At 41.0% G+C, this 15,432-nt stretch overlaps 1 protein-coding gene across 1 annotated transcript in view; it reads right to left on the reverse strand.

The window, feature by feature from the left end:
* LOC136863296 (G protein-coupled receptor kinase 1) overlaps positions 1-15,432 on the reverse strand; it is a 433,602-nt gene that overhangs the window by 83,493 nt on the left and 334,677 nt on the right. The window contains exon 5 of the mRNA XM_067139681.2: positions 1,126-1,177. Coding sequence (XP_066995782.1) covers positions 1,126-1,177 — 52 coding nt within the window. The remainder of the gene's footprint in view (positions 1-1,125; positions 1,178-15,432) is intronic.

Consider the following 15,432-nt stretch of genomic DNA (forward strand, 5'->3'; position numbering starts at 1 on the left):
ACCATTCTGTCTTCCCAACTGGGGTCAGTACTCAGCTAACACAGTTGTTGTACATTGCCTGCACCATTTCTAACATTTCTCTTCCAAGTCTCATTTTAACCATGGTTTCCCAAACCTTCTCTCGGGGGACACAATCATAACGTGTAATTGTTACTTTCAATTTGTATCAGTGATGCAATGCAGTCATATATGACGCACGTTTTCTTTGCAACTCGTGTTCTATTTTATATCCGTATGTCAAAAATGTCCTGTTTTATTTGTCATAAGAATCTGTTGACCCATAAAGTGCTTTTAAGTACAAATGCTCGCCTGCTCGTGCGTCCTTCTGTTTCGTAACGGGACCGGAGCAGCCAATCAACCAACGACCAATAGAGAGCTGCTCACAGGCCGTTTAGAAGTTTTGACTGAACCTGGTTCGCTCGGCGCACCGTTACCATGGCAGCCACTATGAAAATGATCGCAAGTGCAACAAAATTCATTGGCAGTACCAGAGTATACAGGAATTAGGATAATAACAAAGCAGTGCGCAACATTCTTGAAAGTGTTTGAGCGAGTTTTGTTATGCGTTGTTACCAATAATTCGTTTGTCAGTGCTCAGGAAATGTTGTAGTCTATGTTAAACAACTTAAAACCGTGAAATTAATCATTAAGCACATATTGGACAAATGGTTGGTGCAGTTGTGCCGTAGCTGGTGCACCTGAAAAGTCTATACCACTTCCTATCTCCTACTTGACAAGGTTTGAAATTCTGGTGTGATAGTATGACTTTCACATCCATACGTTGTCATAAGGATCCCGCGCCGATATGCTTTTCTCAGACAGTTGCCTGCTATTATCATAAACATGTCATGTATATATTAGTTCACCATTGCATTTATTTAGCAAGAAAGAGCATGAGATGAAATTACTTCATGCCTTTTAGGAAATTTTTAATAAATAAATAAATAAATAAATAAATAAATAAATAAATAAATATTTCACAGAAAACAAGTTTATATCATCATTCATTATAATTTCAAATACCATAAAGGGAGCATTTTGCTAAGATCTAAGTTAACGCAATCATCATCTGTGAAACCACATGTATGCACATGCTAAATGACCACGTAGCTTAACTGAACTTACTTGAATATTTAGCTCTAAATTCTTCCACTGGCAGAAACGAGTGTATTTGTCACTGAAAGAAAGAGAATAAACACCATTAGAGTTACTTATGCCCTATCATAATATCATAATATAAGAGATTGAATATAATCCGAATATTGAGTCGTCGCCATAAGACCTATCTGTGCCGGTGCGACGTAAAGCTACTAGCAAAAAAAAAAAAAAAAAAAAAAAAAAAAAAAAAAAAAAAAAAATTGAGCAAAGTTGTGTTATAATAGAACTTGGTATAATCATAATAAACAGAAGACATATAAGAAACCTGGACACACTATCATTATATAGATAACACATGTACAAGTATTTTTAACACTCTAATATTTAATAATTAACTGCATATCCGTACAATATAATGACCAAGCGAGGTACCACATGGATATACCTTTAATGTGCGTGTGTAAATTTGTATTTGTTTCAGTATTACATGGTCATCAATACGCTTACATGCTTGATAAACAATTGAATACAATTTTATCATAAATTACAAAGGAAGTACTCAGAGTATTTCGATTTAACTCAGAGCTGTTGACATAATTTGGTACTTGAAACCTACTGACATAAACATTACGTCAAGGATTCATTTTCCGTTACGGTTACCTATACAGAAATTGTTTGAGGACGAACCACTAAAAGTGTCTATAATTATGAATATTCTCAGTGTCTACACTGAATGTTCTGCACAATACATACTAACATTCTAACCAGAATGTTGACAACAAACACAAAGTGTATGTGTTCCTGAGAGTCACTTACATGTAATGGCCACTTTCATGGTAGAAAGTATTCTAACGAAGTGACTCCTGTATCTAATGTTTACTAATATATAACTAATTATACGTAAATTAATTAATATCTGCACTAAACAATGAACAGTTCTGTTCAAAAATTCAATTCGGATGGATGGTTCAAATCAGAGATTACCTGAAGACGGTCTCGAAGGTTAGAAATTTTACAAAACACCTAATATTCAATTGACAGTATATGCGTATGTGACTCAAGCCAATATTAACGTTAAAACTAACTCCAATGAAGTATACCGAAGGTACCAAAATACTATTAATGTAAAACACGGAACAGATGTACAGGGGCAAATGACGAACTTTATACCAAACTGTAAGATTATTCATATCATATGTTTAAATGAATATAGCTCGAGCGTGTACACATGAAACACACACTAATAAGAAAAACTGAAATAAAATATGGAAAATGGACAAAGAACACAAACAGAAACTAAATCAGTTAAAGCTTCACAAAAAAATTATAACAGTCGAATAGAATAGTGTACCTTACTACCACCGCACAGCCAATCACCGAAACCAAAGGATTTACTAAAATCCTAAAATATACCACCCAATACAAGAGGAATACGAAAAGGTTTATCTGAGAAACATAATGATGGATTAGGCCCTCAGACTAAAGTATAACAAACGAACAACCAATAAAATAATAAATTCTGACATGAACGCAACAGTACAACATATAATAACTTCATGAACAGCGACAGAAACCAGATGGATATAACCTACATTTCACTAAAACTCACAAAAGTAATACGGTTATTACTACGTTCGCCAACGCTCTCAAAAGAAGACCATTTTCTACGACCAAAACCTGAACTTCCTTGTTCATGCTTTTAAATAATGAAGGAAAATTAAGTCGAAATCTTGTGACTACATTTCTGGAGATATACTGAAACTTAGGGGTAAAGGTATTATACGAAATATGAAAGTATTATTTAACGGGTCGAGTTGATAAAGACCAGTTACTTATTTTAATTTTAATACGTTTTCAAGCATTTACTTGATTTTCATATCAATAAAATGTACTAAGAACTAACCAGGCGTATTTCATGCCACAGTTTTCCAGACCCCTAGTTCCTGTTAAGAAAGTGATCTGATAAAACTTGCAAAAAAAAAAAAAAAAAAAAAAAAAAAACCTAGCACGTGCTCATGTTTCTTAACTATGTAAAGGAGTATGTATGGTACCTTTACCGATTTGATGCCATAGCGATTGTTATGCACATTCGTAAGCTGAAGTCGTATACTGAAAGGAAGTAAATAAGCTTAACTCTAAACAAATACACTGACTGACAGGGTAAATGCAACACCAAGAAGGAGTGGTTCGAAAGGGATGAAAGTTGGGGAAAAAACAGAGACGGCACGGACGACTAATTGATGTTTATTTCAAACCGATATGCAGGTTACACAATGCGCACGGGATCGACTCAGTAGGATGTAGGACCACCGCGAGCGGCGATGCACGCAGAAACACGTCGAGGTACAGAGTCAATAAGAGTGCGGATGGTGTCCTGAGGAATGGTTCTCCATTCTCTGTCAACCATTTGCCACAGTTGGTCGTCCGTACGAGGCTGGGGCAGAGTTTGCAAACGGCGTCCAATGAGATCCCACACGTGTTCGATTGGTGAGAGATCCGGAAAGTACGCTGGCCACGGAAGCATCTGTACACCTCGTAGAGCCTGTTGGGAGATGCGAGCAGTGTGTGGGCGGGCATTATCCTGCTGAAACAGAGCATTGGGCAGCCCCTGAAGGTACGGGAGTGCCACCGGCCGCAGCACATACCGCACGTAGCGGTGGGCATTTAACGTGCCTTGAATACGCACTAGAGGTGACGTGGAATCATACGCAATAGCGCCCCAAACCATGATGCCGCGTTGTCTAGCGGTAGGGCGCTCCACAGTTACTGCCGGATTTCACCTTTCTCCACGCCGACGCCACACTCGTCTGCGTGACTCATCGGAGAACACGACGTTCTGCCATTCCCTCATCCAAGTCGCTCTAGCCCGGCACCATGCCAGGCGTGCACGTCTATGCTGTGGAGTCAATGGTAGTCTTCTGAGCGGACGCCGGGAGTGCAGGCCTCCTTCAACCAATCGACGGGAAATTGTTCTGGTCGATATTGGAACAGCCAGGGTGTCTTGCACATGCTGAAGAATGGCGGTTGACATGGCGTGCGGGGCTGCCACCGCTTGGCGGCGGATGCGCCGATCCTCGCGTGCTGACGTCACTCGGGCTGCGCCTGGACCCCTCGCACGTGCCACATGTCCCTGCGCCAACCATCTTCGCCACAGGCGCTGCACCGTGGACACATCCCTATGGGTATCGGCTGCGATTTGACGAAGCGACCAACCTGCCCTTCTCAGCCCGATCACCATACCCCTCGTAAAGTCGTCTGTCTGCTGGAAATGCCTCCGTTGACGGCGGCCTGGCATTCTTAGCTATACACGTGTCCTGTGGCACACGACAACACGTTCTACAATGACTGTCGGCTGAGAAATCACGGTACGAAGTGGGCCATTCGCCAACGCCGTGTCCCATTTATCGTTCGCTACGTGCGCAGCACAGCGGCGCATTTCACATCATGAGCATACCTCAGTGACGTCAGTCTACCCTGCAATTGGCATAAAGTTCTGACCACTCCTTCTTGGTGTTGCATTTGCTCTGTCAGTCAGTGTACTTTTGAGATTGGTGAATGAAGGTGTGATTTTTCAAAAACAGAGCCTTTTCGTGAAAGGACTAAAATGCGAAGTGGGACTGTTTCTTCAAGAAAACTGATGGAGAATCTTCTGTGTTTTGTAGTAGGTAGTATGCTTATGTGAATCAGCTGCTATGGCTAGCATCAACTACAGTTTCCCAGGACATTCTCACCATTCGTATTAAATTTACTTTAAGAAATTGCTAAAATATTAGCAGTCTAGAATATGCTATATTTATTCATTTAAACCAATGTATCTATATTAATATTCCACATAACTAAAAGAAAGTTACTAAAGTGTCGATTTTTAAAATCGTTTCTCCACGAGTCTGGCATCATCTTATGACAACAGTTCCATTTTAATTTTTAATTTTTTGCTATTGGCTTTACGTCACACCGACACAGATACGTCTTACGGCGACTATGGGACAGCAAAGGGTTAGGACTGGGAAGGAAGCGCCCGGGGCCTTAATTAAGGCATTTGCCTGGTGTGAAAATGGGAAACCACGGAAAACCATCTTCAGGGCTGCCAACAGTGGGGTTCGAACCCACTATCTCCCGAATACTGGGTACTGGCCGCACTTATGCGACTGCAGCTATCGAGCTCAGTGACAACAGTTCGAAGACCTAATTAAAAATATTTATGGGAACCATGGAAGAACGAATTGTGGACTTACGGTCGCCAGCATGGCGGAGGAAAGGTTTTTATGACAATCGGATGATGATATTTTTCAGTATATTAGCCTGGTCATTACAAAAAGAAGTTAAAATTAACGCTGATAATACAGTTTACTAAATCCTCGGATGTGCCATATTATAGCCTGATCCGAAAATTACTGGAAAAATGTTGAGTATAAGAATGTTTTTATTTGGTTCTAGGAGTGTTCATAGATTGAGCCTCCGTGGCTCAGGCGGCAGCGCGCCGGCATCTCACCGCTGGGTTCCGTTTTTCAAATTCCGGTCACTCCATGTGAGATTTGTACTGGACAAAGTGGAGCCGGGACATGTTTTTCTCCGGGTACTCCGGTTTTCCCTATTATACTTCATTCCAGCAACACTCTCCTATATCATTTCATTACCATTCATTAATCATTGCCCCGGAGGAGTGCGACAGGCTTCGGTAGCCGGCACAATTCCCATCCTCGCCGCTAGAAGGGGGCTTCATTCATTCCATTCCTGAACCGGTCAAATGACTAGAAACAGGGTGTGGATTTTTCAGTGTTGATAGATTTCACACAAAAAAGTGAGAAGTTTTGTTTTTTACAGTGATGATCAACGACTCGCAGAGCGAAATCCATAGCAATCTCATTTTTTCGGGGGAGGAGGTTGATTACATACTATACATAAAAATTCGAAGATCTTCAGACAATGGATTCTTACCAGTCAATTAACACATAGTGAATAAGACACAAATTGAAAATAAGTATATGAAAATATCCTACGAATGAGAAAGGAGGAAAGTGAAGAAGGCTTTCAATACTGTGTTGATTCAGACACACATATGGACAATACCGCCTGTGTGTCAGAAAGATTCAACAGAGTAAATATCTAAAATAGGATATCCTGCACTATAAGCTACATAATTTTTAAATCGTATACATCATAGTATTTTGTGAAGAAGGTGCAAATGAACAGTAGTAATAGGACGAAGGAATTTCATTTCCTTTTGCTTGTAAGGCCAATCCTGAATGATGGTACAGATGTATGGGATTAATATCAAAGAGAGCCAATTAGTAACCTAGGTACAGTGCAGAACAGTCCGTGCTTAAATAATTCAGTTCTAGGTGTAGTATAACAAAAATGATAGACGAAGTTGGGTGGGAGCCGCCGGAATGCTGATGGTAAAAGCATCTGGCTTTGTGCCTTCTACAATACCATACGAATTAATCAGTAAGATGAGAGTTAAGTAGCTGGGAAGCTAAGTCCTTTCACGCAAGCCTACAAGCTTTTTCACAAGAAGTAAGTGAGCAGAAAACAAATCCTGCAAAATATTCCTTGTAAATTGGTGAATTGAAAGTTGGAATGCATTAATTACAGCAGTTTTAAAGCCTCTTTCCTGAAAGTACGTAATCTCAAGAAAAACTTGTTAAGTGCTGTAAATTGTGTATCAATGTTGCCATTTATTATGTTATGCGACTCTTACGTCACTGCAATGTTTAATGGCCTACATATTATACGACAGGGAAAACCACTTCTGTTCCTTCCTAAACGTTAATTTTACTGTTTTGACAATCTTTAGTATATAATAATAATAATAATAATAATAATAATAATAATAATAATAATAATATTAATAATAATAATAATAATAATAATAAGTTAATAGTTAATGGTACGCACTAAAATCATGCACAACAACAAATATGTTCCCTAAGTTCTTTGTTGCCCAGCTCCATGGCTAAATGGTTACCAAGCTGGCCTTTGTTCCAACGGGTTCCAGGTTCGGTTATCAGCCAAGTTGGGAAATTTAACTTTAATTAGCTAATTTTGGCTTGGCGGTGGGTGTTTTGAATTCTTTATAAATCATCTTAGGTAGGGCCCCATCCTCACAGACATGCAGGTCGCCTATAGACCGTCTACTAGAAAAAGACCTGCACCAGGCGTCTACGGAGGCCATACGCCGTTAGAAGCACTTTGCTTTGATGATTTTAAACTCCTATATGGCAGGCAATACCGAATAGTTATTTCTCACATCAAGAAAAATACTGCAAAGAATAATCCTACCATACACAGCAGAATAGAATCGAACAGACTCATAATTTTCCTAGATTTCACTACTGCAAATGAAACATTTGAGAAACAAAAATTCAGGATGCAAAGTAGAGAGGGTGAACTATAGGTGGCATTATGACACACAAGATTTCAAACCATCCAAAAACAACACTAAAACTCAGCACTGAGTTTTAGGTATATTTTACACCAACTCCACAATATGTCACTACAGGATTACAGCGAAGATCTGTTAATCGTACGTACGTAAGATGCCAAACAGTTACTGACATTTACTACCACAAACTCATCGATAGCTGCTGCGCAAACTACAGTATATAGCAGGAAATCCAACATTCTCAGTAACAACAGCATAAGTAATACCTCTGAAAAGTAAATCAGAAATAATCTTTCTTCTCCTGGATCTTGCGGAATGAGCGTGGATTAGGCCTCATCATCATCATCATCATCATCATCATCTAAAAGTTTCTATACCGGGCGAGTTGGCCGTGCGCGTAGAGGCGCGCGGCTGTGAGCTTGCATCCGGGAGATAGTAGGTTCGAATCCCACTATCGGCAGCCCTGAAGATGGTTTTCCGTGGTTTCCCATTTTCACACCAGGCAAATGGTGGGGCTGTACCTTAATTAAGGCCACGGCCGCTTCCTTCCAACTCCTAGGCCTTTCCTATCCCATCGTCGCCATAAGACCTATCTGTGTCGGTGCGACGTAAAGCCCCTAGCAAAAAAAAAAAGTTTCTATACACTGTACTCTACTACTAAAGTTTAAATGTCACAAAAACCTCACTTAGTGTTATAAAAAGAGGCAGAGTACTAGGTCTAGAGTGCTAAGAATTGACTGGAACATAAGTTATAAAGTTGTCAGGGAAATGTCAACCCTTTTCAAAGTCGTCAAACTGACGTAATTTTGAAGTGGACACGTGAAGGGAGAACTACAACAAAACTATGCAAGTAGTTTTTAATGACATATAGGAAGCGTCGAACATTGAAAAATCTAGTTCATAAATATCCACAGATATCGAAAGAAACAAGACTCGTAAGCTAACAGTTCTACTGAATGTCCACTAAACCTACAGTGCTCGGAGAGTGAAGAGGAAAGGAAATTCAAGGCAGAGTAGCTGGTCATGCACCAAACAATTCCCCTGTGAAGAATCACGCTAAACCATGTGTCAGCTGGATGGCGAGGTTTAGGTGCGGTGAATGCCTGCAGTGTGTACGGTATTTGCCAGCAAGTGTTATGCTAGCAAAGAAATTTTCAAGATATGTCATAAAAATTCGTATTCTTGTTTCATGGAATGCACTAGCCTATCTCGTAATACTGCACAGGTATCTAAATGCTGACTGCTACAATGATGTTCGATGATGAATATATACCGGGCGAGTTGGCCGTGCGTGTAGAGGCGCGCGGCTGTGAGCTTGCATCCGGGAAATAGTAGGTTCGAATCCCACTATCGGCAGCCCTGAAAATGGTTTTCCGTTGTTTCCCATTTTCACACCAGGCAAATGCTGGGGCTGTACCTTAATTAAGGCCACGGCCGCTTCCTTCCAACTCCTAGGCCTTTCCTATCCCATCGTCACCATAAGACCTATCTGTGTCGGTGCGACGTAAAGCCCCTAGCAAAAAAATGATGAATATCGTCTGTATCAATATGGCAGTACTCGCCTCGTGAGGCCAGGTCTCAAAAAATGGTTTGGGACAATAATGTTACGGAAAAATAGAGACCAGCAGAGCGCCCTGACCGGAACACCACTGAACAACTTTAGGTTGAAATAAAACATCGACTTCCATGTAAATGCAAAGAATTGTTACGGTTTAGCTCAAAAATGCCTGCGTTTCCTCCAGTGAAGTTCACACAACTGGTAAAATATGTTCCCAGAAGAACAAGCTTTGTCATAAAGGTAAAGATCATTCCACACGGTAGTGTTGTCCATAATTCAATTGTAAAGTACGTTGTGAAAGCAGACTGGTTACAGGTTTGAATAGATATTCGGTTACGTTTGAGCAAATTGTGTAATCTCAAATCAATAACAATAATTATAATAATTTCGTGTGGCTATTTCTAGCCGAGTGCAGCCCTTGTAAGGCAGACACTCCGATGAGGGTGGGCGGCATCTGCCATGTGTAGGTAACTGCGTGTTATTGTGGTGGAGGATAGTGTTATGTGTGGTGTGTGAGTTGCAGGGATGTTGGGGACAGCACAAACACCCAGCCCCCGGGCCACTGAATTAACCAATGAAGGTTAAAATCCCCAACCCGGCCGGGAATCGAACCCGGGACCCTCTGAACCGAAGGCCAGAACGCTGACCATTCAGCCAACGAGTCCGGTCATCTCAAATCAATCAATCAATCAATCAATCAATCAATCAATCAATCAATCAATCAATCAATCAATCAATCAATCAATCAATCAATCAATCAATCAATCAATCAATCAATCAATCAATCAATCAATCAATCAATCAATCAATCAAACACTACAGATATGCATTTAGGACAATCGCCCAGGTGGCATATTCCCCGTTAATTATTGTATATCTAGCTTTTTCTTAAATAATTCCAAGGAATTTGGAACTTTATCGAACATAACCCTTGGTAAATTATTCCAATTCATAACTCCTCTTCCTACAAATGAATATTTGCCCCAATCTGTCATCTTGAATACCAACTTTACCTTCATAGTATCATATTTCCCACTTTGAAAAACACCACTCAAACTTATTCGTTTATTAATGTCATTCCAAGCCATCTCCCCACTGATAGCTCAGAACAGACCGCTTAGTCGAGCAGCTCGACTCTTTCCTCACAAGTTTTTCTACCCCAAACTTTGAGTGTCCATGTAACCAGCACTAGAGAACAATTCAAATATAGATGAGGGTCCACTTAAATACTTGTATTTATAATATGCTCACTTATGAATGTTTCATTCTTTATATTGACCATAATATCAGAGATTCAGTACAGTTAATGAGACATGATACTACTGTAACAGAACCAACTGTGAAAAATGACTGATTTTATATATGAAAACTTTCGCAACAATGCTAGTGTTATTCAAAACTAAAAATTATCAAAAATTCCTAATTTTCCAAATCTTGAAATGGATGTTAATCTTTGAATCTGTATTACCAACAATTAATTTTACTAAGTAAGATTACTTATTTGAACGAAATATTTATCACAACAGTTGTTCCGGTGCATAATTCATGATACAAACTGACATGTAACAGACCTTAAAACATCTCTCTGAATATGTCAGGGCTGCATTACGATGTTTGTACAATAATGCATTATATAGGAGTCATAAGCACAGTACTCATTCTTAAATATACGTGCCAGGTCTGATTTCCTTTTAACTTCCTAGTATGGTCTAGTTCACGTTGCAAACTTCGAACTGAATTTATCATTTTCTATTGAATTTCCACAAGAAATGTTCCAAATATTGAAATCTGCTCGTTGAATATCTATGGTCGTAAGTTAAATATAGCAGATACCTTCGATTTGAGAGGTCAAATGGCCTGTATCGTGACTGACCTATCTAATGCATTTTATAGGATAGATCATGGGAGACTACTGGCAAAAATGAGTGCAATTGGACTAGACAAAAGAGTGACTGAATGGGCGGCTACATTTCTAGAAAATAGAACTGGGAGAATTTTCTGATCCCGTAATCACGAAGAAGGGAATTCCTCAAGGCAATATTATTGAACCTCTTTGTATATATATGTAACTTACACGAGTAAAGAACTGGAATCAGAAATAACTTTTTTGCGGAAGATTGTATACTGTATAGTGTAATGCTTAACAACTATTATGTAATCAACTCAAAATTAATTTTAATATTCATTTTGTTTTTTGTATACTTTGTCCTCAGAGGCAATCTCCAGTTGGGGAATGTCAAAATGAAGAATAAAATAAGTTAAAAGATTGTGAGAAACTGCAAAAAGACCTCGACATTGTTGTGAGATGGACAGCAGGCAATGGTATGACATAAACATGGTTAATAGTGTGCGGGACCCTCACCAGGATTACTTGATTCAAGAACTGTAAAACAATACAAAGAAATGCAGATCATTTTTTCTCGGTGAGTATCGTTACGAAAACGTTGTAAAGTCTGGTCTGGAAAGACTTGGGAGAATGAAGACGAGCTGTTCGACTAAATGGTATGTTCCCAGCTGTCAATGGAGAGATGGCGTGGAATGACTTTAATAGGCGAATAAGTTGTGTGATGTTTTTAAAAGTAGGAAAGATTCACGATAGGAAGATAAACTTGGAATTCACGAGGATAATTGGGGCAAATATTCGTTTATAGGAAGAGGAGTTAGGGGTTGGAATAATTTACTAAGGAATGTGTTCAATAAATTTCCAAATTCTTCGAAAATTACTTAAGAAACGGCTAGGTAAATAACAGATAGGGAATCTGCCACCCGGATGACCGCCCTAAATAGAGATCAGCGGTCGTTGATTGATTGATTGATTGATTGATTGATTGATTGATTACGTTTCCTGAAGAGAAATGACTGTAATTGCCTTGTTTTCCCCCTCTGATTACGTTACAATACATATTGATATATCACAAATACATCCTGTTCGAAATTGTCCCGCAAGGGATGTGGGAGGCATATACAAAGGCAAGGATACGAAAGTCGTTAATTTCTACGAGGAGTCTGAAAGGAGAAGAGGAAACGCGGATATATAATCGCTCAAAGGAAAAGACTGAGCACATTATATTGTGTGCTCCTGATTTGTTATTATTAGAATGAATTTTAACTATTATAAAAAACAACTCACTTCCTATGAGAATAAAAACCCTGTGGATACCCACAACAAATATTATATTTGTAGATTGGGTTGTTTCTGATAAAAGTGTACCTGCGAGGAACAATACCATACCCTCATTCTATTTTTCTTTTTTGACCTACTGTACTACTAACTCCATGGGTTAGTCAAATCAAAGTCATCTAATCTTGAATAAACACGAAGCCATTCGCACTGGATTGGATCCGTTTCAAGATGCAGATATTCATTTGTCAAATTTACAAAACTGGAATACGTCACTGGAAATTCAAGTGCTCGAACATCGCCGATTGATTATATACTTATCAGGTATAATCTGTTATTAAATATATCGAGCGAGTGGCTGTGTTGTTTGGATCACGTAGCTGCCAGCTTGTATTCGGGAGATAGTGGGTTCGAACTCCACTGTCGGTAGCACTCAGAATGGTCTTTCGTGGTTTCCTATGTTTTACACAAGGCAAGTGCTGGCACTGTACCCTCATTAAGGCCACGGCCGCTTCCTTTTCGATCCTAGCCGTTTCCTGTTCCATCATCGCTTGAAGATCTATCTGTGTCGGTGCGATATAAAGTAAATTGTAAAAGGAAGTTATTAATGGTTTTCTTTTCAGGTATTTTCTAATTTTATTTGTACTGTATTAGTTTCTACGGACTTACAAACCTTACAACTATATATTAACTAAATCGGAACTGAAACGCAATGGCTTCCACTATAACAAAAAGTGAAAAAGTGAATTTTCGTAAAAGTCGGGCTTTATGAGAGCTGATTTAAAGACGAACAAAACAAATCCAAGGGCTGACCTGACAACGGTCCATAGAGGATTAGCTTGTCCTTCTGCTCAGATGGCGCTGGCCTTCTGACCACAACTTGGCAGGTTCGATCCTGGCTCAGTCCGGTGGTATTAGAAGGTGCTCAAATACGTCAGCCTCGTGTCAGTAGATTTACTGGCACGTAAAAGTACTCCTGCGGGACTAAATTCCGTCACCCCGGCGTTTCCGAAAACTGTAAAAGTAGTTAGTGGAACGTAAAGCAAATAAAATTACTATTATTACGACAATTCAATTGTTATCAATTTTATAAGACGCCAGGGTATCGAAATTATATCCCTCAGGCGTTCTTTAAAACACTGAAATCCAAAGCCACCGACTTGTTACATTTAAATACTTGCAAATGCCACCGTCGTTAGCTGAAATTGAATCCACTACCTTGGGATTAGGGCAACTACTGATCAACAAATTAACAACACGCTGAGACGTCATCAGTACCACTGTCAACCCAGTCCAATTGAAATCATATGGGCGAAGGTAAATTATCCTGTTACGAACAATACAACTTTTACTTTGACAGAAATACACTGACTGACAGAGCAAATGCAACACCAAGCAGCAGTGGTTCGAAAGGGATGAAAGTTGGAAAAAAAAAAACAGAGACGGCACGGACGAATAATTGATGTTTATTTCAAACCGATATGCAGGTTACACAATGCGCACGGCATCGACTCAGTAGGATGTAGGACCACCGCGAGCGGCGATGCACGCAGAAACACGTCGATGTACAGAGTCAATAAGAGTGCGGATGGTGTCCTGAGGGATGGTTCTCCATTCTCTGTCAACCATTTGCTACAGTTGGTCGTCCGTACGAGGCTGGGACAGAGTTTGCAAACGGCGTCCAATGAGATCCCACACGTGTTCGATTGGTGAGAGATCCGGAGAGTACGCTGGCCACGGAAGCATCTGTACACCTCGTAGAGCCTGTTGGGAGATGCGAGCAGTGTGTGGCCGGGCATTATCCTGCTGAAACAGAGCATTGGGCAGCCCCTGAAGGTACGGGAGTGCCACCGGCCGCAGCACATGCTGCACGTAGCGGTGGGCATTTAACGTGCCTTGAATACGCACTAGATGTGACGTGGAATCATACGCAATAGCGCCCCAAACCATGATGCCGCGTTGTCTAGCGGTAGGACGCTCCACAGTTACTGCCGGATTTCACCTTTCTCCACGCCGACGCCACACTCGTCTGCGGTGACTATCACTGACAGAACAAAAGCGTGACTCATCGGAGAACACGACGTTCCGCCATTCCCTCATCCAAGTCGCTCTAGCCCGGCACCATGCCAGGCGTGCACGTCTATGCTGTGGAGTCAATGGTAGTCTTCTGAGCGGACGCCGGGAGTGCAGGCCTCCTTCAACCAATCGACGGGAAATTGTTCTGGTCGATATTGGAACAGCCAGGGTGTCTTGCACATGCTGAAGAATGGCGGTTGACGTGGCGTGCGGGGCTGCCACCGCTTGGCGGCGGATGCGCCGATCCTCGCGTGCTCACGTCACTCGGGCTGCGCCTGGACCCCTCGCACGTGCCACATGTCCCTGCGCCAACCATTTTCGCCACAGGCGCTGCACCGTGGACACATCCCTATGGGTATCGGCTGCGATTTGACGAAGCGACCAACCTGCCCTTCTCAGCCCGATCACCATACCACTCGTAAAGTCGTCTGTCTGCTGGAAATGCCTCCGTTGACGGCGGCCTGGCATTCTTAGTTATACACGTGTCCTGTGGCACACGACAACACGTTCTACAATGACTGTCGGCTGAGAAATCACGGTACGAAGTGGGCCATTCGCCAACGCCGTGTCCCATTTATCGTTCGCTACGTGCGCAGCACAGTGGCGCAGTTCACATCATGAGCATACCTCAGTGACGTCAGTTTACCCTGCAATTGGCATAAAGTTCTGACCACTCCTTCTTGGTGTTGCATTTGCTCTGTCAGTCAGTGTAGGAACACTTTCTGTTCAAGGGGCAGTGAAGGGAGAGAACTCGACGAAATCTATTTCCTACTTTAGGGATCAGATTTGAAGATCCCTGATGTGAAATTTGTTACAGGCGCTCGCACATCATTGACAGATTTCAGATTTCAGTGATAGAGACGGTGAGTTTCAGGCCATTCAAACAGCCGTGAATTTAGGTTTGGAGTTTCAGGAAAGCATCATAATGTTATTGGTTTTACATCCCACTAACTCCTTTTACAGTTTTCGTTGACGCCGTCGTGCTGGAATTTTGTCCCGCAGGAGTTCTTTCACGTGCCAGTAATTCTACCGACACGAATCTGGCGTATTTGATCACTTTCAAGTAAAATTGGACTGAACTGAGATCGAAAGCGCTAACTTAGAATCACAAAGCCAAGCTCGTCTGCCATCTGAGCCACTCAATCCGGCTTCAAGAGAACAAAAATGGCATAAAAACTCTAGAAATCAGTTTTC

The sequence above is a fragment of the Anabrus simplex genome, chromosome 2, assembly GCF_040414725.1.
Source record: "Anabrus simplex isolate iqAnaSimp1 chromosome 2, ASM4041472v1, whole genome shotgun sequence".
NCBI classification, from domain to species: Eukaryota; Metazoa; Arthropoda; class Insecta; order Orthoptera; family Tettigoniidae; genus Anabrus; species Anabrus simplex.